The sequence below is a fragment of the Cnephaeus nilssonii genome (genome assembly GCF_951640355.1).
Source record: "Cnephaeus nilssonii genome assembly, chromosome: 11".
In the NCBI taxonomy this organism is placed as follows: domain Eukaryota; kingdom Metazoa; phylum Chordata; class Mammalia; order Chiroptera; family Vespertilionidae; genus Cnephaeus; species Cnephaeus nilssonii.
The window spans coordinates 31,642,091-31,669,011 of NC_137082.1; the positions used below are offsets into that span (position 1 = coordinate 31,642,091).

Consider the following 26,921-nt stretch of genomic DNA (forward strand, 5'->3'; position numbering starts at 1 on the left):
ATGCCCTTCCCTGCCTCTTGGCTGCCCCCTCCTCCTTGCCTGCTGTTGACTCTACTGCTGGGCCTCCCAGGTGAGCACTCCTTGGGGTAGAATATTCCCTCCCTGCCCCTGGACTTCTTTTTGCCCCTGAAATTTCAGGGCCTCCAGGGAAACATGGGTGTGTCACCCAGGGCTGCACAGAAGGCCAAGGACAGGGCTTCACCTGAGCGCATGAGGTCAGGGATCTGAGTGGTTTCTCTGTGGGTCCATCCTCTGCACCTGTTACCAGAGGCAGCAAAACAGGTGATGCTTTGAGTCTTAGGTGCTGAACAGGAGGAAATTCATAAAATGCCTTTGAACCCAGGAACCTAGCAGGGAAGATAGTCTTTGAAAGACTAGTAGGAGGCAGTCTTTCACCAAAGTCAGAAGGCAGAGTCGGCCTGTAAACTAACCAATATTCGCCTCCCCTGGAAATCATCCATGTCAGATAGAAATATACGAGTCTCTACAATATCCAACAGAATTGCAAATAAAGCACCTCAGAAATTTTAATTTGCAATGCATACTTATAGAATTCTCTTATCTGCCCTTTAAGCCACTCACATCTGACTCTAAGATATTAACCGACCTCCCCTTTATAAAGAAAAAAAAAAAAAAGCAGGGCTGGGGGGATCCAGAAAGATCTGTTTGGCCCGGATAGGACTAGGGAGCCCTGCATGAGGAGAGGACAAAGGCCACTGCCAGCCCCTCCTTAACAAGGACACAGAGGAAAGGGGATTTCTATGGAAAAGTCCTCCTTTTCCCTGTAAATTGCTAAACATGGGGTCCCCTGAAGCCAACTGCTGCTAGGTCCGTCTCCCGAAAAATACTCATGGGCCGGGGTGTGAGATCACCACCCACATTGCCTGTGACTGTCCACGGAGGCAGAGAGCGTGTGTCTCGCCAAGACCCTCTGTGACAGCGCGGGCTCCGGGCCCTCCAGGCGTCCCAGCACCAGGGCGCTGCAGGAGTTGCTAGCAAACAGCCTGGCCTCCCGCTGGAGAAAGGACTTGGTGAGCTTCTGCCCAACTGGCCCCAGGGAGCTGGGGAGATCTCCTGAGGGAGGAGGGGGAAATAAAAGGGTGTTCCCCCTGAGATGGGCAGCTATCAGCCCTAGCTGTGGGATCTTCCCCTGGGCTGAGCCATTGCGATTCACACCCTAGTCCAGCACCTGTGGCTTCTCTGAAGCTTTCTTTCAGGGCCCGATGCCCAGAGAACATAGGCAGCCGATTCCATTTGTTCTTAAAGCTTCTGATTGCTTCCCGTTCTTTGTATGTAAACTTGCTTTCATACTCAGAAGGCATTCTGAAGTTGAGCCACGACCTGGATCAATTCCAACTTGTAGCTCAGGTTCAGCAGCAAGTACCACCCAGTCCCTTTAACGAGATATGTTAAAGATGAAACTGGGTAAGGATTGGGTGAGTCCTTTTCAAGCACTGGTTTCCCTTTTGCAGTTTCCTGCAAATAAATATTATTCCAAGGGATGTTCTATTTCTCTGCACCAACTTCTTCATTATCAGATGACCAGCCGTGGCTGCCAGAGCGTCCCTGGCAGAGATGAAATCCTTGGGCTGCCTGGTGGTACCTCCTGGAGCCATTCCACTCAGCTGGGTAGCCACGTGTTGCAAGAAAAAGCCCAGCACAGCCCCTCCATAACTGGCAGCAAGCAGAACCGCTTGATGGGGGGAAACTTAAACCCACTCTTCGTTACCTCTCTGTGCCTCAGTTTTCTCGTTTGTTATAGGCTCTCACATTACAGGTTGGTTGTGAGGGTTACATGTATGACACATGCAATATCCTGGGCACAAGACCCGCTCAGGGTGCGCACTCGGTCGATGAAAGCTGTTGTTGATAAATACTGACCGAGCCCACAGGCTCCCAGATGCTGAGTAAATAACTGCTCTGTGCTTCCCTCCAGGAGGGGCAGGTGAGGAGCTGCAGGTGATTCAGCCCCAGAAGCCAGTGTATGTCGCAGCTGGAGAGACGGCCACTCTGAGCTGCACCGTGACCTCCCTGCTCCCCGTGGGGCCCATCCATTGGTTCAGAGGGACAGGGCCTGGCCGGGAGTTAATCTACAGTTTCAGAGGAGGCCACTTCCCCCGAGTAACACGTGTTGCAGACGTCACAAGGAGAGACAACTTGGACTTTTCCATCCGCCTCAGTAACATCACCCCAGCAGACACAGGGACCTACTACTGTGTGAAGTTCCGCAGAGGAGGCGGTGATAATGACACAGAGTTCAAGTCTGGAGCAGGCACTCAGCTCACCGTGAGTGGTGAGTACAGGGGGATCCTTTGTCCATCGTGTGTGACAACAAGTCAGTAGAACGACTTCCATCTTTGAGCAACAACTAAGAGTCAGGTGCGGAGGTGGGTGCTTAGAGTCAGGATCTGATTCCTGGTCTGATTCACCCCGTCTGCAGACCAGGGGAGCTGAGGCCTGGAGATGTCATGCTATTTGCTCAGGCCCCACGGCTGGTCAGTGGTGGGAAAGGTCTGGAACGCCCGCTGGTCTGGCTCCCCAGCCCTGGCCTTTCAATCCTGTCAGCCCCTTGGTGCCAGGAATGAGGGAACTGAAGGGCGGAGTGACTTGCCCATCACAAGGCCAGACCTCACCCACCTCCAGGGAGTGCTCCCCTCCATGTGGCCAAGGCTCCTCCTTAGTGACACCCACTGGGCACCTGCTGTGAGCCAGGCTCTGCGCTGGGTGCTGAGGCAGCTGCAGAACAAAGCAGGCAACGGCTCTTCCCCTCAAAGCTTCGTTCTCTCCCTCCAGTGGGAGATACTCACTAGGGCAGGGAGTAGAGAAGGTGCTGCTTTCTCTCAGCCTCACAAACATCACAGGAGAAGGAAACCCTGAGAGGCCCAGACTCCTGCTCACTCTGACAGCCCCGCTGGGAGGAGATGCCCAGAAGGGGGCGATCACGGTGGGTCTGCCGGGAAACCCCCTTTATTCCAGAATCCCAGTCGCTGTCATGAAGCCTCCCAGCAGAGTTGGGACGTCTCAGAATGTCCCTCACCCATGGAAGAGGCTCCCCATGTGGGATACTTAGGGGTCGTCCCATTGAGGCAACACCGTTCTCATTGAGGGTATTTACCAGACACCCAGGATCCTGAGTCCTGAACTGTGAGCACACAGGGACCTTTAGACCCTCCAGCCTCATTCCCCAAGTACAGAGGGTAGCCTGAGGACGAAAGGTGACTGGGAGTTGCCCAAGGTCACATGGCTAGTGAGTGAGGAGATTGTTCCAGAACCCCATCTGATTTTACTGGCTTTTTCGTGCTTCAAACACTCTTTGCATCAAAGCCTGGTGAATGCAAGCACTGAATAAAGCTCAGTACAGCACACCACTGAACAGGGGGGAGCCAGCACCTCTAATTTTCACTGGTACCTAGAGCTTCACAGGCCCCTCACTCTCAGACTTGTGGCCCAGGTGATGGGGAACCTCCCCGTACCTCCAGCCACATCGCCCCAAATGGAGCACCCACATCAGCACCTACAGCTGCCCCTCCTCCACCAGCTGCCTCCCCTCCAGCCTGTGGAGACAGCACCGTTCATTCACTGTCTTCTGTTGATGGGTGTGAGCTGTTCCCAGCCTTGGGCTATTCACACAGTGACACGGGATACCTTGTCCATGTGTCACCCTACTTTAGAGGGAGGTGCTCGTGGAAGCGGCATTGCTAGGTCACAGGGTGCGTGCATTTTAATTTGTGGGGGTATCGCCAAATTTCCCTCCTACACGTGGTGGCAACGGGGTCTCCCCACAACTCCTGGACACAGGCAGGGAAGGGGGCTTTATCCCGAATTTTCAGGTATTACCACACTTCCCAATAGCGTGTCCCTTGCCTAGGCATCACAGGTGTCAGAGGCTCAATCGCCACTCAGATCTGCTGCCTCCTGGGAGAGAGCTCCTGCCCCTTCCCTGAGCTACTTGCCCAGGTGCCGCCCCCCTGAGAATGCAGGAGGTGGGAGAGGTCAGGGTCTCTGCTCTCTGCAACACCCACTGTGCTTGTCAAAGTGTAGAGAACGCTCCAACCCTTTTGGGTTTTTTTGTTTTGTTTTGTTTTGTTTTTAAGTTCTGTTTCATTGCTTTTTAAATAATATGTTTTTATTGATTTCAAAGAAGAAGGGAGAGGGGTAGAGACAGAAACATCCATGATGAGAGAGAATCATTGATCAGCTGCCTCCTGCACGCCCCCTACTGGAGATGGAGCCCACATTGCAGGCATGTACACTGACCCCGAATCCACAGTGATCTCCTGGTTCATGTGTTGACGCTCAACCACTGAGCAACACTGGCCAGGCTCCAATCCATTTCTTCTATTCACGTATTGTTATGTTTTTCAACAACAACAAAAAAATACACTTTTTAAAAAGTCCTGTGGGGGAGGCAGGTCTAGCTTTCCAACTGAGATGAGACAGATCCTCAATTGTCCCATGATATGGCCTGAAACTATTCCTACAGGACATGGCTCTGCCTATGGAGGCAGCCAGGAGGCCTTTCCCTTCTTTGTGGTGTTTTCCTCACTGAGCAGCCGCAGGAGCCGCCTGGCACAGTGGCCTGGATGGAGCAGAGAGGGGTCGCTAAGCCCCAGCACCGCCTTGGGCAGCATCCCTGTCTCTGCAGACTGAGGGAGAGGAGGGGGCATTTCCTAGAGGGCCCTGTGCCCAGTGAGCAGGAGTTCATATTCTAGACTCACTGTAAGGATCCCATTCCCCCATTTATTGCCACAGGGCCCCCGGCCTGTGCACTGGAGGGCACTCCTCCCTGGAGCAGGTGGCGGTCAGGGTCAGGGTCAGGCTCCTGAAGGTGGGCACTTGCTCTGCTGATGGACGTGAATACCTGGGAGGCCACAGGAAATACCTCTGTGGCACAGTAGTGGCCGAGGGGACAGTCCCTTCATTCTCTCAGTTTTAGTTTTCTCATCACTAAAATGGCGATGATCATGCACCCCTTTTAGGAGAGTGGGAAGGATTTGAGGTGCTCTGTCTGAACCACCCAGCACAGAGGTGCACCCCCAAATCAAGGTGTTATGTCAGTGTCATAACCCAGTTAACTTGGCTGGACCTCAGCTCCTCACCTGCAGAAATTGTGTAGAATAACTTAATAAAACCACTGATTAATCAAACATTGATGATATAATCCAATCTTCCTTTATAGAATGTTTTCAGGCGAGCCTGTTGAAAGGACAGACCCTCACTTATCCACGGTATTGTCATCCCACAGCTGTGTGCTCTGGGCAAGTCTCTCTCTCCTCCAAGTCCTCAGTTTCCCCACTTGAGGAAGATGATCATTGTGGCTCCATGCCCAGGTCCATAGGATTGAGGCCAGCTATGAACAGCCAGTGCACAAAAATGAGACTGACCAGGAACTCTGTCCCTGGGCCCAGACTGTGGGAAATCATCTGGAGGGAAAAAGTTGGGCTTTGAACAAAGGCCTGGAATTGCCTGTCGGCCCTCCCCTCACTCAGAGTTCACCTCTGGAGAATGAGTGTCCTCCTTTGTAAGATGAGGAGAATGACATGCTCTCCCAGGAGGAATACAGGATGAAAAATAGTGAATGACAAAAACAAAGAAAAAAACAGTATATGAGAAGGTTTGACAGTGCCACATGCTTGTGGTTAGTGGTGAGAGTCACAATCACGCTCATTGTGCATGATGTTCCTTTTACAGCCAAACCCTCGCCCCCTGTGGTATCGGGCCCCACACGCAGGGCCCCGCCTGGGCAGACAGTGAACTTCACCTGCAAGTCCCACGGCTTCTACCCGAGAAACATCACCCTGAAATGGTTCAAGGATGGGAATGAGCTGCCAGCCTCCCAGACCACCGTGGACCCAGAGGGAGACAGCCCTTCCTACAGCCTCTCCAGCACAGCCAGGGTGCGGCTGGCCCCGGGGGATGTTCGCTCCCAGGTCATCTGCCAGGTGGCCCACGACACCCTAAAGGGGGACCCTCCTCTTCGTGGGACTGCCAACTTGTCTGAGGCCATCCGAGGTAGATGCCCCTCCCACCCAGCCCAAGCCCACACCTGGCCCCAGTCCTCCAAGCCTGCTTCTCCCCTAATTTGCTCCTAACCTGGAATTGCCTGGAATTTAATTCCTTACAGTCCTTCCCATTATCATTCACATGGATTTGCCCATCACTCACCCCTGTCTAATGGCAGCTGGCTGGTGAAAAATCTACAACATGCCAAGCCATGCGCTTGAGAGTATTATCTACTTTACCAATAGCAACTCCACTTACCGAGCGCCTACTATAAGCCAAGCTTCTATGTGCTTGGTAATTTCCTTTATTTTGCTGGAGTTAGTATGTTCTAACTGCATGCTTAGAGCTGTAGTGGTTGATTTGAATCATGTGACCCTAATAGCTGCTACCAGTAAGATGAAAACCTCAAAAACAAGACAAAAACCGGACGCCGTCTCTACCCCTCCCCAGAGACAAGGGGCGGGTGTTCTGGTGGGGAGATGGATGTGCTCCGTGATTTCATTCAAATGAAAGAACCCTCCGTGTCTGAGCCCGTCCTCTGTGCGGTGGGGGACTAAGTTCTGGAGCCCCCTCTGCGATCTGTCTATTCCATGACGTCAGAGCTTCTGCCCTTTGCTATTTCAGTTCCACCCACCTTGGAGGTTACCCAACACACTGTGTCAGAGACCCAGGTGAATGCCATCGCCTGCCTGGTGAAGAACTTCTACCCCCAGCACCTACAGCTGACCTGGCTGGAGAACGGAAACACGACCCGAACAGAAACGGCCCCGACCCTCGTAGAAAACCAGGATGGGACCTTCAGCTGGAGGAGCTGGCTCCTCGTGAATCTGTCTGCCCACAGGGAGGATGCGATGCTCACCTGCCAGGTGGAGCATGATGGGCAGCCGGCGGTCACCACAAACCTCACCCTGATGACCTCTGCTCACCAGGACAAGGTCAAAGGTAAAATCCAGGGAGAGGCCTCCACTCCAACTGATCCAGCTCTGTTTAAATTTTATCTTTAATTTTAATGTTATAAGTACTAATTCATGCTTATTATAGGACTAGACTAGAGGCCCGGTGCACGAAATTCGTGCACTGGGGAGGGTGTCCCTCAGCCCAGCTTGCACCCTCTCTAATATGGGACCCCTCGGGGGATGTCCAACTGCAGGTTTAGGCCCGATCCCTGTGGAATCGGGCCTAAACCTGCAGTTGGACATCCCTCTCACAATCCAGGACCGCTGGCTCCTAACCGCTCACCTACCTGCCTGATTGCCCCCTAACTGCTCCCTTGCTGGCCTGATTGCCCCCTAACTGTTCCTCTGTGGGCCTGATTGCCCCCAAATACCCTCCCCTGCTGGCCTGATCACCCCCAAGGCTTTGATTAGTATAGATATGACCCTGCACAGAAAATTTTACTAACCCTGCTTTACAATACGGGCTTGACGATTGAATCATTAGGACCAGACACCAAGATTTCCTTTCTTTGAATAGTGGAGGGAATACTTATCTTGTCTTTAAGTTGCCCGGAAATTAAAATGAGATAATGACTTAGAAAAGTATAAAAGCACCATATAAAGACAACTGTCTTTTTAATGAAGTGGCAAAATGAAAAACACTTTTTATTCTCCCCTTCCTTCCTTTACAGCTTTTATTTAAACTTTGAAATTTATAAAAATTTCACTCCAATTTTCATTTCTTTACATTCAACATTATTTTGTATTGGTTTCAGGTTTTATATTAGTTACAGAATAGTGGTTAGACAATCATATACTTTACAAAGTGTTCCCCGATATTTCTAGTACCCACCTGGCATCATACCATCATTACAACACTATTGACTATATTCCCTATTTAAGTGACAATGGGTTTACAGGTTCCTTTCAGTCTTTCTTTTGTGTTGCTTGTCCTTCCTTTTCTTTCTCACTTCTTCCCTCATTTTCTTTATATAGTATCTCAATTGGCCATCAAAGCTCAGTGAAGGCACTGGGACATGCTTAATCCATTTTACAGACCAGGAAACTGAGGCCAATTCCAGTTGGCTGTGGAACTTGACTCGGCACACAGGAAGCCCTCAGAGCCATGCTCTTTGCGCTTCCTAAGGGGCAGCAGCCCAGCAAACAGAACAAACCTTCCAGTCAGGCTTCCAAGCCTCTTTCTCAAGCACCTCTTCATTGCGGATGCTCCACATTCTTTCCTCTCCCCCCATTCTTTACTGCCCCCCCTTCTCCGAAGCAGGTGGAAGGCTTCCCACTCGCTGCCTAGGCATGCTCTGCCATGGGGCAGGGTGTAGCGAGCTTGCTTTTGGGTCAAGGCAGGAGCAGGAGTCACTGCCTCTGAAGTGTGAAGGCCGCCTGAGCGAGGCCCGTTAGCACTGGTAGCTTCTCTGAATCACATCAGTCAGTCCAGTACCCTGCAGTGCAGCACCCCTCCACTGAGGTGGCACCACCCCTCAACCCCCGCCTCAGGGGTGAGGGTCCTTGCCCCTCTGCCAGGAGTCCTTCCATGCCCCTTGATCCCTGGCTGGGCCCACCCACGTCTTGGGGGCACTGCAGAACCTCTGTCTCTCTGCAGATGAGGCAGATCCCTGCCCTAGGTCTCCGCAAAGCTATGAATCTGTGGCCAGAGGCCTGGTCTGGGTCTCAGCAACCACATGCCTGCAATGTTCCCAGGGACCCTGGGAGCGGCTGGGCGACTCCCGCCTCACCTCCCTGGGGTGCCGATCTCCCCAGGGACCCCCGGGAGCGGCTGGCTGGGCCCGGCCACGCCCCCCCAGGTTGGCGATCTCCCCAGGGACCCCCGGGAGTGGCTGGCAGGGCCCGGCCACGCCCCCCCAGGTTGGCGATCTCCCCAGGGACCCCCGGGAGTGGCTGGCAGGGCCCGGCCACGCCCCCCAAGGTTGCCGATCTCCCCAGGGACCCCCCCGGAGCGGCTGGATGGGCCGGGCCTCACCTCCCCGGAGCAGCGATCTCCCCAGGGACCCTCTGGAGCGTCTGGGCAGCCAGGTCTCGCCTCCCCGGGGCAGCAATCTCTCCAGGGACCCCCGGAACTAAGAGGACTGGGCGCCGCCATCTTGATCTTCTCAACGGCCGGATAGGCCACCCGGAGTCCCGCCCCCCAGCCTCCCACCGGCCCAATCGTGGGCGTAGCGGAGGTGCGGTCAATTTGCATGTTTCTCTATTATAAGGTAGGATGCCCAATGCACAAAATTCGTGCACGGTAGGGTCCCTAGGCCTGGCCAGCAATCAGGGCCGATCTGTGGGGCGACCAGCAGGGCAATTGGGGGACACCCGCTGGACCCGCCTTGGCTGGCCTAGGGCCTGCATCTGGGGCAGCTCCAACGTTGAGCACCTGCCCCCTGGTGGTCAGTGCCCATCATAGCAACTGGTCATTCCACCTTTCAGTTGATTTACATAGGACCCGATGCACAAAATTCGTGCATGGGGCGGGGTGGGGAGTGTCCCTCAGCCCAGCATTCACCCTCTCCAATCTGGAACCCCTCGGGGGATGTCCGACTGCCAGTCGAACATCCCTCTTACAATCCGGGAAGGCTGGCTCCCAACAGTTTGCCTGCCTGCCTGCCTGCCTGATTGCCCCTAACCGCTTCTGCCTGCCAGCCTGATCACCCCTGAACCACTTCCCTGACAGCCTGATCGATCCCTAACTGCTCCCCTGCTGGCCCGATTGCCCCCAAGTGCCCTCCCCTGCCGACCTGGTCGCCCCTAACTGCCCTCCCCTGAAGGCCTGCTCACCCCCAAATGCCCTCCCCTGCAGGCCTGGTCCCCCCCCACCACCACCGCAACTGCCCTCCCCTGCCGGCCTGGTCGCCCCTAACTGCACTCCCGTGTAGGCCTGGGCCCCCCCAAAATGCCCTCCTCTACCGACCTGGTCACCCCCAAATGCCCTCCCCTTTTGGCCTGATCCAATGGACTTGGTGTAAGGATGCAGGTCATTTGGTCATTCTTATGATACCAATGTGTTTTACACTATTTCTAGGTTAACTGACCTCTCTCTGTCAATATAGCATAATCCATGTCTGTTTACAGAGCTTTGGGATTATTGAATGGTTTTGACATTGGAGGAATGGTTATGATTCCGCACATTCTTTGGTTCCCTTTGTCTTTCAAGACCCTAAATTTTCCCGTCCCTTTTTCTTATTTCTCTTTACCACTCAATTGTGAAACAGCATGTTTTCCTTTGTGTTTTGTTTGTTTGTTTGTTTTTGTTTTTGTTTTGCCTTCCCCACCCCAGAGTTATGTACTTTAAGTCAGGCCTGTCCCTTTAGTTACATCTGTCCTTTATAAATGTTCCCCTGACCTTGGATTAGAAGCCTATCACCACTGTAACCACATGTTTAGTGGCTTAACACAAGAAAATGTTATTACCTTACAGTTCTAGAGGTCAGAAGTCTACACTGGAATGGGCAGGGTGTGTCCCTTCTGGAGTCTCTAGGGGAAGTCTCTCTGAGGATGATTCCTCTCATACCTCAGATACATATCATACAGTATTGGTCATTTTGTGACTAACCTATGTCATTTAGCACAATGTCCTCAAATTAGATTCATGTCCTAGCCTGTGAACAGAATTCAAAATTGGAAAAGATATGAAAGAGTACAATGACTTTGTTCCCATTCATTCTTCCATCCATGCATCCATCTGTCCATCCATGCACGCCTTCACACTCTCATTCATCATGCATTTACCTATGCAGGCATCTGTTAACCATTATCTAAATCCTCCTCTGTGATTGGCCCTGGGAAGATAAAGCATCCTCAAGGAGTTCCAGGCTACCACAGTGGACTTCCCACAGGGATTGTCTGCTTTCTCTGGGTGCTGTCAGTTCCCACTGCAGTGACAGTGTCTCAGTCTTCACCGTCCTTGGACTTGGTGGCCATTGCCTGCCATGTGCAGAGGTTCTACCCATAGGGTGTGCATCCACCTGGCTGGAGCACTGCCACGTTTCAGGGAGCTGAGCCCTGAGCCTGGAAAGCTTGCAGTTGGTGAATGTGTCACTGCAGGGGTTGAGCAGGTGCTCACCTGTTTGGTGCAGCATGAAGCACATCCTCCCACCTGGCCAACCTCATCCTGTCCCCAGCAGCCCCAGCCATCTACAAGCTCATTGGGGGTGCATGCAAGTCACCTCCATCCACTCCTGGGAGCAGCTGGATTACCTCTGCTCCTGAGAGGACAAAGGTATTTAAACACACAGGATGTCTCCTTCTGCCCATTTAGGTCCAGGGACATCTGCCATTATTTTTGCAACTTTCCTACTGGGTTTCAAGGTGCTGCTGGTGATGAGTTTCACAGTCACCTACATCCACAGGTGGAGGAACCTATAACCAGGTGAGTTGGAGGCAGCCCTAAGTTTTTAGGGGGGAATGTCAGGGCCAACCTCCTGGGCTGGCAAGAGGAGTCCAGGGTGTGCCCACATGGTCACCACCGCCTTAGCCTCAAGAGAAGGTTCCAAATGCTCTTTTTTCTCAAAGCTTCCAACTCTTACACACTGTGTGGTACCCTGGAGTTTCAAGGTTTTCAAATTAAATTATATGGGATCCTGAGGATGTGGTCCAAGGTGGGATGAAGGTCAAAGCTTCAATATCAAAACTGCAAAGAGTTCCCCCATGAACTGTTATATATTACAGTTTTCATATGATATATCTTTGGAAAGAATAAGAAAGTATTGCCCAAGTCAGCTAGTAGAACCCATCTGAGAGACTAGTGGTGAAGAAGAATGTGGGAATGGAAGAGAATTCAGATCTCAGAAGGAGATGTTGGGTTCTTGTGAGTAGGGGCTTCATTTCTTACCTGTGCCATTAACCCAGGCCAAACAGAGTGCCTGCCACTTAGCATGTGCTCAGTAAATATTTGTGGAATTAATACAGGAATGAATGAATCATCCTTTTGCTTCCATGAATGAATGAATGACTTTCCCTACAGCTCTTCCCTGCCATGGGATATATTGCCTCCTGCCCTCTCTGAGGGGCTTAGGAAGGGAGAAGAAGCTGCACAAACCTGCAGATTATCCAAGGCCCCTGCCCTTCACTCTGTCAAATCCACCTCCATCAGAACATGCTCCTTCCCACACCCTCCTGATGTTGCTTCTCTCTGACAATAAGGCTGAGGCCAGGATGGCCTTTGCTCACGGAGACTCGGGGATGTCTGGACCTTGATGCATCGAGCTTCACACTGGCCCTGCCTCCACCCAAACCAGAACTGGGAACATGAAGAGACCGGGTTTTACCTCCCTGAACAACCCTCACTATTCGGAGCAGATTTCACTTTTACCCAGAGCTTCTGCCAGTATAAATTTATTTTAACACGTAGATATTTGAAATCACTGTTGAATAAACATTTTCTATTTTGAAATTTATAAAGAATATAATGGTATCCATGGACCTACCATCTCTCTTTGCAAAACATTAACATATTGCCATTATGTCTCTGTTTCTCCTGGGGGGGAAAAAAACGTTGAAATTCAGTATTTTGATTCATGGTTTTACATTTTTACAACATCTGTGTAAATCCTGAAGCACTATTTAATATTACTTTCCCTCTTTTAAATTTTGTTAAAATGTATTTTTCTGTATAAAATATTCTGGAATTTTATTTGTATGTTTAACACAGTTCTGTGTGTTTTAATAATGTTGACATATGTAACTCCATTTTACTAATTTCCCACACTCTACAGTGTTTTATTGTAAGACGTGCTATGATTTACAGATTCTTCTCAAGATGATGCTGAAGCTCTATCTACTGATTAGCTAGTGCAACTTTGCGACAAACATTCTTATACAGTGTTTTCTTCCTTGGCACATAGGGAGCCCCTTTTGTTCCTCTACGTGGTCCACAATCAGCAGTGTTGGTTTTCCCTGGAAGCTTTGGTTCTACCACAAGCTGTTCTCCACTTTGATCCAGTTTTGCTTTCAATGTCTGCCTTTGATCTGGGTATATTGCCCGTGCATGTGTGTGTGTGTGTGTTGTAGGTGGTGAGGACTTTTTCCTCCACAAGGATAAATTACCCAGCACTCAGTGATTGCACTGCCACCTTTGACATATGTCAACTTTCCATAAATATCTAGTTCTATTCATGAGCTCTCTGTTGCTTTGAGCTACTTGCCTATCTTTCTCAGAACCAGCCTGTCTTGGTTAGGACAGCTTTATGATTAGTGTTTATACGTCTTTCAGGGAAATCTTCCCAACACTTTTTGTTGTTCAAAATGGTGTGAGATTCAGGACCAAATGCATTATAGAATCACTTTGTCATGTTTCATGAAAAATCATATTGAAATTATTATTTTATTACATTGAAAATATATATATATTAATTCAAGCAAAGTGATATCTTTTTAATATTGAGTTTCCCCATTCATGAACATGATATGCCTCTATTTAGGTCTACTATTTAAACTTTAAATTCACAGTATTACATGCTTTTCCCTAAAATTGTTTATGCATCTCTAATTAGAGCTATCTTTATCACTTCCTCATTCATGAAATCTTTAAAAGTTACCATTACTATTTCCAGGGGTTTGTGACTACCATGTACCCTGGAACTTGACTTTGATCATCACTCCTACCCACCAGGCCTATGAAACACTTACTACTGCTACCAGTGTGGGCAGTCTTCTTATTTGCAACACGGAAAACATTAATGATCTAGAGTTAGATCTTACCTTCATCAGGGTTACAAATATAGGTGTTTGAAGAGGAAAATAGTTCTATAAGTTTGACGTATGAAAACTGGGGTCAACCTCACCTCCCACTATTTTCCGCCTCCCAGAGGCAACCATTTTCAGCTCTGCTAACGGGTTATTTTACACATAATGTACTCTTCTTGATTTCTGACTCTTAGGATTTATTTTGCTCACAGCGTTTGGTGTGGACATAAGTTGTGTTTCCCTGAAATAAACCCCTGGGTGTATAAATGTGGTCATATAATAGTTGTTCTTTCTGGAAAGATTTGAGGAAATTTATGTCTTTTGTTGCAAGGAGGCGAATACCAGTTCTGAAGTCCACACCACTCTGTGCGTTTGGGTAGAGTTTTTCCAGTTCCATCAGTAAATGGATGGAATAGAAGGTCTTGCAGAAGAGGACCTGGTTCCATCTCAACACTGACCAGGCTCTGGTGAGCCCTCTTCCTTCTTCCAGCTGAGTAGCTCTTGCTGAGGCTGAAGGAGATGAGGCCATAAGCCAGCAACATCCTAGGGTCCTGGGCTGGGAAGTTTGGCCCACAGCCCACACCACACACCCTTCTTGTCCTGGGCCCCCAAGTGCGGCATCGCCATGAAGACCTCAGATGGGCTGAGGGGCCAGTGGAGAGCAGAGGCCCCAGGCGGGGTGGGAGGGAAGGGGATAGCACTACTCCCTGGAGGCATGTCCAAGTCCCTCTGAGAACTAAGATGAGTAACTGCTCACCCTGTGGTTGCTGTCCTGACTGTGAACATTTCACAATCTACAAGCAGGAACTGTTTAGAATGTAGAGGCTGGCTACTATGTCACAGCCTTGTCACCCCTTCCCAGGCGCTTCCTCTTATGTCACAGAGTTGGGGCCTCACTCCTCTCACAGAGCAGAGTCTGGGTCTCCAGGCACACACTGAACACAGCAGGCCACTCAGGCCTCCAGGATGCCTGTCCCTGCTTCCTGGCCCCGCCCTCCTCCTTGCCTGCTGCTGACTGTACTGCTGGGCCTCCCAGGTGAGCACTCCTTGGGGTAGAATATTCCCTCCCTGCCCCTGGACTTCTTTTTGCCCCTGAAATTTCAGGGCCTCCAGGGAAACATGGGTGTGTCACCCAGGGCTGCACAGAAGGCCAAGGACAGGGCTTCACCTGAGCGCATGAGGTCAGGGATCTGAGTGGTTCCTCTGTGGGACCATCGCCTGCACCTGTTCCCAGACACAACAAAACAGATGTTGCTTGCCTGGCTGGGGTATCTCAGAAGTTGAATGTTGACTTATGAACCAGGAGATCATGGTTCAATTCCAAGTCAGGGCACATGTTCGAGCTGTGGGGCATGCAGGAGTCAGGGCACATGATCCCCAGTGTCTCTCATCACTGATGTTTCTATCTCTCCCTCTCCCTGTCTCTCAGAAGTCAATAAAAATATTTTTAAATGGTGCTTCAAACTGCAATAGCAACAACTTTGTGTGTATTAACTCATGTCACACTTAAATGTCCCTCTGTGAGAGCTGTGACTATTATCCTGGACTTGCAGATGGGGATTCCGAGACAGAGAGAGTAACTTGCCTGTATCATCATCTAGTTCAGTAGAGCAGCCAAGATTCAAGTCTGGGCCACGAGCTTCCAGAGCTCATTTTCTTAACCAGATTATGCTGCTCAGCTGCCCAGCAAAGTTTATAAGCAGAAAACCCAGAGAAGTAAACTGAAAAATTGTTATTAACCATCGCAACACTCAGAGACAGAGTTCAAATTCTGCTGTTTGTACAAGCAAACTTTTGATAATTATATGTTGCATGGTTCTAATGTGCCAGATATTTTACTGAGTGTTATAATTTCATAAATCCTCAAAACAACTTGTGTCACAATTTCTATATATAGTTGTGATGCATGTATCTATGTGTGGGGGGGAGGGGGTATAGTTGGTGTGAGGGAGTGCATACACATACACACACACACACACACGAAATTTTAGAAAAGCCTTTCCTTTTTGTTCTCTTTAATCCTTTTTAGTCCACATGAAATGCACATGTACAGATGTTTAGTTCTCTCTTTCTTCAGATACCCTTCTTCCTTTGTACTTCTCCAAACTCACCCCATATCTTCACCAAACTCTTAAGAAAAGTAAGCTTCTCTCTTGGTAAAATGAGTAAAACTTTCCATCAATAAATGAATGGATTAAAAAGGTGTGGTGCAGATATGCAATGAAATATCATTTATCGATAAAAAAGAATAAAATCTTGCAACTTGCAACAACACAGATGGACATAGATGCTATTACCCTAAGTGAAATGAGTCAGAAAGAGAAAGACAAATGCCATATGATTTGCATTGTGGAATCTCAAAAAACAAAAGAGAAGCAAACACACATGTACAGAGAAGGGATTAGTTGCCAAAGGGGAAGTGTGGGGGAATGGGCGGGGAAAATAAGTAGAATTCCGTTCATTCCTGTCTTGGAGTGTCTCTTCCATGCTGGGTCAGGATGAGGAGGAAACAATAGAATGAAAGATACAGAGAATGCTGCTCCATATGTATAAATATACCTGTGTCCATATCTGTATTCTCTAATAGCAGTTGAAAACTCAAGGCCTCAGGAAATCTACTGAGTTATAACTTTCTAATTTCTTGAACACTCACCATGTGTAGACAGACACTCTGGAAAAGCCTATAGCTGTTATCTCAAATGATAACTTTATCCAAAGTAGATCCTCTTGTCATCCCTACCTTACAGTTAAGAAGGTGGAAGTACAGAGAGGTTCAAGGTCATTCAGTGGTAAATGGTAGAGCTGTGATTTGAACTGTGACCCATGGATTTAACTATGACTCTTCTCAAATGCCTGTGGCCCCACATCCAACCCATGAGATTTCTGCTGCTTCTGTCACTGGGTGTGGAGGAGGCTGGTAGGGGGAGTAGTTTGTGGTTTTCTTCTCCTGGGCTCTTCTGCTTTCTGCATATGCTCAATTTGCTTTTTCTCTCCCAAGTCATCTACATGGGAAACTCAGGTTCTGACATAATTTCCACAGAATTACCCACTTAAAAGAGACTTCAGGGCCCTAGGGAGGTGTTGCACTGAACAGTTCATACATCATCAATATACTTACTGGATACCTACTATGTGCAGGAACCATTATAGGAATAAAAGAGACAAAGAAGCTGTCCCCATGGAGCTTCTATCCTAGTAGAAAAATGACAGTAAACAATGGACACAATAAGTAAGAAAATAATATAGACTATTAGAAAGTGGTAAGTGTTAAAGGGAAAATTAAAGTATTGTTGAATAGGAGCTTTCAGGGAGTCTGTGAGTTGAGATGTATTTTTAGAAGTGTCGTCTGGGTGGGCACCCCTGAGAAGGGGAAGTTTCAGCAAAGATTAAAAGAAGTCAGGAGTGAGCCATGTGCTCATCATACAGAACCTTCTGATGGGAAACAGCACGTGCAAAGCCCCTGAGACTAGAAGCTTCTTGCTGTGTTCAAAGATTTAGGCTATTACTTTGAGGGGAATGTTGTCATTGCAGGGTTTTGAAGAAAGAAAGGACATGGCCTGGCATGAGTTTCAAATTATTCTAGCATTTGGTTAAGAATAGACTACAACAGGATACAGAAGGAAGCAACTAGAGCACGTAAGAGGTCGTTGCACACATGCAAACAAGGAAGAGTGCCTTGCAACAGGACGGCAGCAAGTAGAGATAGAGGGTTATGATCAGATTTGGGTGCATGAGGAAGGGCAGGAGACACTATTTCTGATGCATAGGATTTGAGTGGGAAAGACTGCAAGGGTTTGGGACCTGAGCACCTGAAGGAATAATGGTACCTCAGGTGAGATAGAGAGAGCTGTGGGGGATTCAGGAGTTCAGTTTGGAGATGTTAACTGTGAGATGTTCACTTCTACCCAAGGACCCGGTCAAGTAGAAAGTTGGACACACAAATCCAGAGTTCAGGGGAAAGGCCATGGTCCCAGATGTAAATATGAGAATTACAGATGCACAGGTGGCAGAGTTGCTGCCATTCCCTGCTCCTCTCAACTCTGGTCCTTCTTTTCTCTGCCCTCCTCTAGTTCCTCCTCTTCTCCTTCTTATTTGTCCCATTTTTGTCTTGGCTATTCAGCTTCCCTGACCCCAATCTTCTGAAGACTTAAAGCCCAAACTATGACGTTCTTGGTACCAGAAAACCTGCCCTATCACAGCACGTGGCCTCCTCAGAGGCATGTGTGGTTGCAGATAGTGTAAGTGGGTGGGTTTCACCAGCTCACACTCTGCAAAGGTGACCCACAGAATTTCTCCCAGAGGAAAAGCTAAGAAATAAAAAATAGACCCTAGCTGGTTTGACTCAGTGAATAGAACATCGGCTTACGGACTGAAAGGTCCCAGGTTCAATTCCAGTCAAGGGCACATGCCTGGGTTGCAGGCTCAATGCCCAGTGAGGAGTGTGCAGGAGGCAGCTGATCAATGATTCTCTCTCATCATTGATGTTTTTATCTCTCTCTCTCTCCCTCTCCCTTTCACTCTGAAATCAATAAAAATATTTTTTAAAATAATAATTCTGCATTTTCCCTTCCCTCCCCTGTACCTGGTAACCTCTATTCTCCTTTCTGTGTGTATGAATTTGCACATCACTGTCACTCAAGTACCCAGGCTGATGAAGTTGACCCCATCATGACACGTGCATTTCTGTGGAAGCAGAAGTCGGTGCATAGAGGTTCTTGCAGTTACTAGTAAGTGCATATCCCACAAAACACAGCCATTATCTCTGCTCATAAATTAGTGGTCTAAGGACGTGTCAGGGTCCCACCCAATGGAAAGCACCAGAAGTGGGATGCCTCATGAGGCCAGAAAGTGGACAGCCAGGAATATTTGGGGAACCATGACACTTCCAGAGAGGGCCCAGGTCTCAAACCCACTCTCTGCCACATCACTGAACCTCTCTGGGCCTCAGCTTCCTCATTTGTAATAGTCTCACATTACAGGCTCCTTGTGAGGGTTACATGTATGACATATGAAAAGTGCTGGGCTCAAGACTCACTCAGGCCGAAACTGGTTTGGCTCAGTGGATAGAGCGTCGGTCTGCAGACTGAAGGGTCCCAGGTTCGATTCCGGTCAAGGGCATGTACATTGGTTGCGGGCACATCCCCGGTGGGGGGTGTGCAGGAGGCAGCTGGTCGATATTTCTCTCTCATCGATGTTTCTAGCTCTCTATCCCTCTTCCTTCCTCTCTGTGGAAAATCAATAAAATATATTTAAAAAAAAAAAAGACTCACTCAGGGTGTGCACTCGGTCGATGAAAACTGTTGTTGATAAATACTGACCGAGCCCACAAGCTCCATAGGGTGAATAAATAACTGCTCTGTGCTTCCCTCCAGAAGGCACAAGTGAGAAACTGTGGGTGATTCAACCTCAGAAGTCAGTTTTGGTTGCAGCAGGAGAGACGGCCACTCTGAGCTGCACCGAGACCTCCCTGTTCCCTGTGGGGCCCACACAGAGGGACAGGGGCAGGCCGGGAATTGATCTACAGTCCCATAGGAGGCCACTTCCCCCGAGTAACAAGGGTTGCAGCACCATGAGGATATTCAACTTGGACTTTTCCCTCTGCATCAGTAACATCACCCCAGCAGACACAGGGACCTACTACTGTGTGAAGTTCCAGAAAAGAAGCATTGGCATGGAGTTCAAGTCTGGAGCAGGCACTCAGCTCATCGTGAGTGGTGAGTACAGGGGGGATCCTTTGTCTCTCGTGTGTGACAACAGTCAGTAAGAACGACTTCCATTCTTTGAGCAACAACTAAGAGTCAGGTGGTGGGTGCTTATAGTCATGATGTGATTCATGATCAGGGAAGCTTCATTCTCTTCCCTCCAATGGGAAAACATCCATCCAGGGCAAGGAGAGGGAGGATGGGTTTCTTTATTTCATCTTCAGAAACATCCCATGAGAAGAATCCCTAAGAGGCACAGACTCACTGTTTAGTCTGCCAGCCCTGGTGGGAGGAGATGCCCAGAGGCTGAGAGGTCACTGTGGGTCTGTCCAGAAATCCCGTATGTGATCCAGGGGCCAACTCACACTGTCACTGAAGCCTGTGAGCAGAGCTGGGTGGTCTCATCCTAGGAGAGGTCCCCATGTGAATGACTGAGGGGCTGCCCCTTTGAGATAGCAAACGTACTCATTTAGAGTTTTCTGCAAGATGTTAAAGATCCTGAATCATGAAGTGTCAGGACACAGGGACCTTAGTCCATTTAGCCCAAGCCCTCTCCCCGCCCCACTGAACAGAGAGCACCCTGAGGCTAAGAAGTAACAGGGGCCTTGCCCACGGTCACATGGCCAGGGACTGAGGGGATCATTCCAGAACTGGATCTGATTCCAAGCCAACACCTTCCTAAATCCTGGTGCATAGCAGGCTCAGAATAAAAGCTCATTACACTGAACCGTTGAACAGGGAGCCGCATTTCTCCTTTTCATTGGCTTTCCTAAAGTTCAGGTGCCTCACATATAGACCCTGAGACCTTAGGTGATTGGAAATTTCTCCCAAGCTTCAGCCACATCGCCCCAAGTACCCATCCCAGCATGCAGAGCTGCCTCACCCTCCAGTGTGTGGAGAGAGTCGTTCATTAACTATCCTCTCACCTGCACATCACACACAGGAAGTAAAAGCTCAGAAGGAAGTGACTTGATCAAGGTCACATGGGTAGCAGGAGAGTCCAGGCACCTAGTGCCTTCTGCTTCCCAGGGAGCAAGGGTGAGAGGATCTGCAGGGAGCAGAATGGAAGGCAGGGCTGATGGAGAGAGCGTGCGAAGGGCAAGCAACCAGAGGTAGGCAGGCATGGGTTGGAGGGTAGCCAGGTCGGACTTGGGAGCCTTGTGATGCCAAGAAACCTCAGAGGAGGCTGGTAGCACGATGCAATCCTGCCCTCTTAGGATCGCCTGCATCGCCAGACATCACTGGAACTGCCCCAAGTTCCTGGCCACCTGCAAATGACGTGTCCCCAGACCCACTCTCCAGAGCAAAGGGGGTCTCATTCTGCAGCCCCCCGCTTACACCCACCAAGGGGGTGTTGGGACAGGAACTTACGTCACCCCTGGACTCCCATGCTGGGCACTGTGTCTGGCACAGAATCCCGCTGGTGACGGCCATCCACATCCATGAAGAATCCGTACCACAACATGAAGATGCAGCCAGGGGACAGGGGTGGAAGGAGAGGCGAGCTCAAGGGTGGAAGGAAAGGCAGAGACGAGGGAGCCCGTCTCAAGAAGGGCTGATGGATCAGGAGCTGACTTTCTATTCTGCCTGTTTTCTTGAACTCAATTTGTTGCCAAAGGTAAGAACAAAACCAGACAGGCACCATGGATGCTGAAGCACCTGCTGCTGAGGGCTACCTGCAGGTGGCCAAAGGGAGACAGCAGCCACATGGATGCGCCCTGACATGCCATAGGGATGCGCCCCGGTCTGGAGGAGCTGGCTGCTGAGAGCTTGGGTGAGGCCCCTGTTGAGACAGCAGAGGCAGCTCCTGGCTATGTTTTAATGACACATTCTTGTAATAAGCTATCTTTTCTCAGAAGGGACTGGATTAGAAAGACACTGATTCCAGAACCAGTTCTATGGCCAGCCGAATGCCCAAAATGTGTCTGGCCCAGTGTGTGAGGGGTGGGGGGAAGAGGGTGTTTAAACCCTGGAAATGGCAGGGGAGGGCAGGCCCTACCACCTCCTATGACTAAAGGTGCATGTCCCTTATGAATTTCAAAGTTTTGGCAAATGTGAGATTTTCACACTAAAATGGAAGGTCGGTGAGATGAGGAAACCTCATCTCCATTTTATTTTTGTCAGTGGAATGCACATGACTATTGGTTAAACAAATGAATAGGCCATAGAAGAATTCCAAATTTCCAGCCACAATGAAGAACCAGAAATTCAAGAACCTGAAAACGTGTACCTACCTAGAAAGAGGGGTGTGTAGTGAACTCTGATAACTTTTCCCTTCCATGGACTGACTTGTCTGACAATCTGTGCTGAACAGTATGACAGTCACTAACTTCTCCATGGGGTTACTGGGCACTTGAAATGTAACTGAATTTCAACTGACTGTAACTTGAGGAACTGAATTTTTAGTTTTATTTCATTAATTAAATGTGAACAGTCATGTGTGGCTAGTGGTAGCTCTAAACTCATTATTTCTTGTCCTTTTTTAATAATAGCCATTCTAACCGGTGTAGGGTCTCAGCTCTCTTGGAGGCCGCCCACTCACTGTGCTTTAGGTTTATATTTCCCTGATGATTAGCGATATTGAGCATCTTTTCAGTTACATGTTGGCCATCTGTACTCATCTTTGGGAAGATGTCTATTCAGATCTTCTGCCCACTTTTAATTTGATTGTTTGGGTTTTTTTATTTTTTAGCTTTTGCTATTTAGTTGTGTAAGTTCTTTAGATATTTGGGTTATTAACCTTCTATCACATATGTAATTTGCAAATATTTTTCTCCCATTTCCTGGGTGGGCTTTTCATTTTGTTGACAATTTTTTTTCTGTTTAGAAGCTTTTTGGTTTGAGGTAGTCCCACTTATTTATTTTTGCTTTTGTTGCCTTTGCATTTGGTGTCAGTTTCCAAAAATCATCACCAAGACCTATATCAACATTGGAGCTTACTGCCAATGTTTTCTTCTAGGAGTTCAATGGTTTCAGCTTTCACATTTAAGTCTTTAATCAATTTTAAGCTGTTTTTGTATGCTAAGATAGTGTTCGAGTTTCATTCTTTTACATGTGTCTTTCCATTTTTCCAACACCATTTATTGAAGAAACTGTCCTCACATGCTTGGATACTTTGTCATCTACAGTGTTTTTCATCTGGGTTTTGCATGGCAGCTGCAGGGAGGAAAATTTGAGACTTGTCTTGGGGCTTTTGCTATGTTTTTGTTTTGCCTACTTACCGCCTAAAGAACAAATAGGTAGTTTCAGAACTAGTAAGACCAAGTCTGATGAAAAAGTCATACGTGTTATATATTAAGCATCTTCTATCTGCCTGGCTCTGTGTGACAGACATCCTCACTCCTCTTATCAGGGTGGTGTTTTGATCCACTTTGTACAGAAACAGACACTGAGGCTCAAGGATAAAGAACAGAGATGCTAAAATTAATCGGTCCTGTGAGTGGTGAGATGAGCCCTGCCTTTCCCCGCTGTGTGTCTTTGACCAGCAGCGTTTCTCTCTCAGCCTCAGCCTCTAAGTGAGACCACACAGGGCCTGCCTTCAGGGCGGTGGGAAAATGAGGAGCTGAGGACACAGAGGGACCAGCCCAGCATCAGGACACCAAGAGGCTCTTGATGGTAGCTGATCACAGCATCTCATCCCTCCAGGGACATCCAGGCACCTCGGGTGTTTACAACCTGACACCCTCTTACTAAAACCCTATATAAAAGCCTAATATGCAAACTGTGCCCCCAGGCGGGAGTTCAACCAACCAGGAGTTCGACTGCTCGCTATGATGTGTGCTGACCGTCGGGGGCGGGGGGGGGGGGGGGGGCACAGAACATGGCGGGCATCAGCAACACGGCGCTAGCAGTGGGCAGCAGTGGAGGCACTGCTGACCCCAATGGACCCCGATGAGAGTGGGACCACGGCAGGATGGTGGAACATATGAGCAGGCAGTGCCAGGCCAAGGCGGGTGCAAGCGGGGGCCCAATCACCCCGCCAACACAGACGGTGGCGACAGCGGCAGCAGCTGGAGGGGGGGTGGAAGCGGGGCGATCAGGTGGCACCAGGCCAAGACTGGTGCCAGGGGGGCTGCAGGGCTGCGAGGCTGGGGGCACGAGCTAGGGCCCGATCTCCACAGGCCACCCCAAGGGACCCCACCTGTGCACGAATTTCTTGCACTGGGCCCCTAGTATCAAAACGTTAGATGAATTTTAGGAAGCAAGTTATATATTTACATATGCAAATACTTGTTAATATTTGCTGTCTGCCCACTGTTAGAGAAGGTGTAGGGCAGTGGTTGGCAAACTCATTAGTCAACAGAGCCAAATATCAACAGTACAACGATTGAAATTTCTTTTAAGAGCCGAAAACCGACTTCTGCGCATGGGCCACGAAGTTTCAATCGCACTGTACGTGCGCGCCCGCACGTGGTATTTTGTGGAAGAGCCACACTCAAGGGGCCAAAGAGCCGCATGTGGCTCGCGAGCCGCAGTTTGCCGACCACTGGTGTAGGGTAATAATTCACAATCTGGAGACGCCTACAGGCCCTTTCCACAGGGAGAAACCACTCTCGCTTTTGATTCCCTGTGTGTCAATGCTTTCAGGATACAGGGGTCCCATCTGCTCCTAGGCCTGTATCTGTAAGAAATGAACCACCTTTGGCTTTCTCAGCACTCAATACTCTGTGTGTTCAACCCAAACTAACCCAACAGAGGAACCCAGAGTGAGATAAAACATCCCATCTCCTGCCCTCCCTCCCCCTTTAGAATTCAGGGATTGGCACAGATTAGATAACCCTACTGGAATATTTGCGGGATGAATGAAAACTATCCAGTAAATTCACAAATACCTGAAGGGAGAGCTCTGGATATAAATTACGACTGAGTTCAAGATGGATCTGTGTTTGGTTATTTTTGTGAAGCATCTTCTATTTCACTCAAAGCAAAATGCTTCCATTGCCTGATTTAACCCTCACTGCAGTCCGGGAAGGAGAAATGCCTGCTGCCCCATTTCCAGCTGGGAACTGGGATGTCCCCTGGCCACATTTCTCCATGTCTGGCCAACCCTGCTCTAACTGTCATAGGGCTCCCTCTACCCCATTACTTCCCCTGCATTTGCTTCTGAAGTTGGGTAGGTTTCCAGGAAAAACCAGGTAGGAGATTGTTAGGAAGAGTGAAACTGATCAGTAATTTTGTCCCTGGGCCCAGACTGGTGAGACAACACCTGGAGAGGAACGAAGGTGACTTTGAACGCAGGCTTGGAATTGCTTGTTGGCCCTGCCTCTCACTCAGAGTTCACCTGGGGACCTCAGTATCCTCCTGCATAAGATGGGGATGATGACACGCCCTCCCAGCAATATTAGAATAATAAAAACAATATATGAGAAGGTTCTTGACAGTGTACACGCTTATCAAACAATTATGTTCATTGCTTGTTATGCTCTTTTTACAGCCAAACCCTCCCCCCTGTAGTATGGGGTCCCATGGGGAGGTCGCCGCTTGGGCAGACAGTAAGCTTCTCCTGCAAGTCCTATGGCTTCTCCCCGAGAAGCATCGTCCTGAAAGAGTTCAAGGATGGGAATGAGCTGCCAGCCTCCCAGACCACCGTGGACCCAGAGGGAGACAGCCCTTCCTACAGCCTCTCTAGCACAGCCAGGGTGCTGCTGGCCCCGGGGGATGTTCGCTCCCAGGTCATCTGCCAGGTGGCCCACGACACCCTAAAGGGGGACCCTCCCTTCGTGGGACTGCCAACTTGTCTGAGGCCATCCGAGGTAGATGGCCCTCCCACCCAGCCCAAGCCCACACCTGGCCCCTGGCCTCCAAGCCTGCTCCTCCCCCTGCTCTTTGCTCCAGAGTTTGATTTTCCTGGAATCTAATTTCTGACGGTCCTTCCCTTCACCAGGCACCTGGATGTGCCCATCACTCACCCCTGTCTAATGGCAGCTGTCAGGTGCACACCCACCACTGTACTTGGTAGTTTCATCTACTTTACCAATAGCAGCTCCTGTAACTGAGCACCTACTATAAGCCAAGCTCCTATGTGCTTGGCGATTTCATTTATTTTCCTACAGTGACAGTGTCCCACTGCATGCGGGCTGTGCTTTTTCACTTCAATCATATTACTCTCACAGGAGCTGTGAGTCCCTGAGCACCTACTGTGTGCAGGCTCCCGTGCTTAGTGATTTCATTCATATGAAAGAGCACCATCGGTGTCTGAGCACCTGCCCTTTGAGATGCCCGTCCTGTGGTGGGGGAGCTAAGGTTGGACTCTCCTCCGTGGCCTGTGTTCCATGAGGTCAGAGCTATGCCCTGTGCTGTTTCAGTGCCGCCCACCTTGGAGGTTACCCAGCACACGGTGTCAGAGAAACAGAAGAACGTCACCTGCCTGGTGAAGAACTTCTACCCCCAGCGCCTACAGCTGACCTGGCTGGAGAACGGAAACACGTCCCGAACAGAAACGGCCCCGACCCTCGCAGAGAACAAGGATGGGACCTTCAGCTGGCGGAGCTGGCTCCTGGTGAACCTGTCTGCCCACAGGGAGGATGCGATGTTCACCTGCCAGGTGTAGCACGATGGGCAGCCGGCGGTCACCACAAACCTCACCCTAATGGCCTCTGCTGGAGGTTTGCAGGCTGGCCCCACTCCCTATCAGGAGGGGGGCTATCAGGGGCGGGGCTGGCTGGGGGGAGGGGCCGAGGGCTGTTGCCGGCATGCCCCACCCCCTGGTTGATCTCCTGGTCAGGTCAAACTCCTACCTGAGGGGACAATTTGCATATTAGCCTTTTATTATATAGGATAATCTAGAAGTCTATCGATAGAAAGTAGAATTTTGAAGTGACTCACAGTTACGCTGACGTTTTCACATTTTCTCTTCAAGTAATACTGAGAGCCAGTTCTGTGTAGGGATTACTTTGCATTTTGTATTTTTTCTTTGATTTGGAGAGGCCATATTTGGAGACAAGTTAGCTGTGCTGATACCATTGTCTTGGCAGCCAGAAGGGGACTGAAGATTGTTGAGTTCTTTGGCCCATAGGTCCTAGGGTCCCCTATTTCCACATCAGGGTCCTACCCTTGCTGAGCAGGGCCCATTGATGTGGAAAATTCAACCTCCTCTGCAGCTCTGCTACTCTGAGAATGATGTCCTTGGTCCAAATCACAGCTTTTTTAGCCATCTGACTCCAGAAGGGAAATAATCTGCAATGCTAGCAAAATCTCTTGTAGCTCACACTTAACCTTTAGCTTGTAATTAATCAGTCTTAGCTTTTTATTGTCTTTCTCCAAAGGATTGATGCCCCAGCAGGAACCATCCAATACCATAGTCCTTATAATTACCATTTCCCAAATCATTTTCAAATGCCTGATGCCCAGGTATCCCCTCCTTTAGTTACAGCATCCCAGTATACCAACAGTAAAAATTTAAACAATTGTTCCAATAGAGCCAGCAGGGCCGACTTCTACTCCAACTCAAGCCAGTGCTGGGACCTTTTGACCAGCCAGCTGATGAGTAATCCTATATAATAAAGAGGTAATATGCAAATTGACCCTCACGCCCTCACACAAGATGGCCACCCCCATGTGGTCAAAGATGGCTGCCCCC

The 26,921-nt window shown here is 49.4% G+C and overlaps 1 protein-coding gene across 1 annotated transcript; it reads left to right on the top strand.

Moving 5' to 3' along the window:
• Positions 1-26,054, top strand: LOC307107468 (signal-regulatory protein beta-1-like; the record flags this gene model as incomplete). Its single annotated transcript, XM_079784707.1, is given in 8 exon segments — positions 1-70; positions 1,937-2,335; positions 5,692-6,012; positions 6,628-6,945; positions 24,797-25,056; positions 25,059-25,095; positions 25,648-25,889; positions 25,893-26,054. Coding segments are annotated over 8 exon segments (1,809 nt in total).
• Positions 26,055-26,921: the final 867 nt, after the last annotated feature.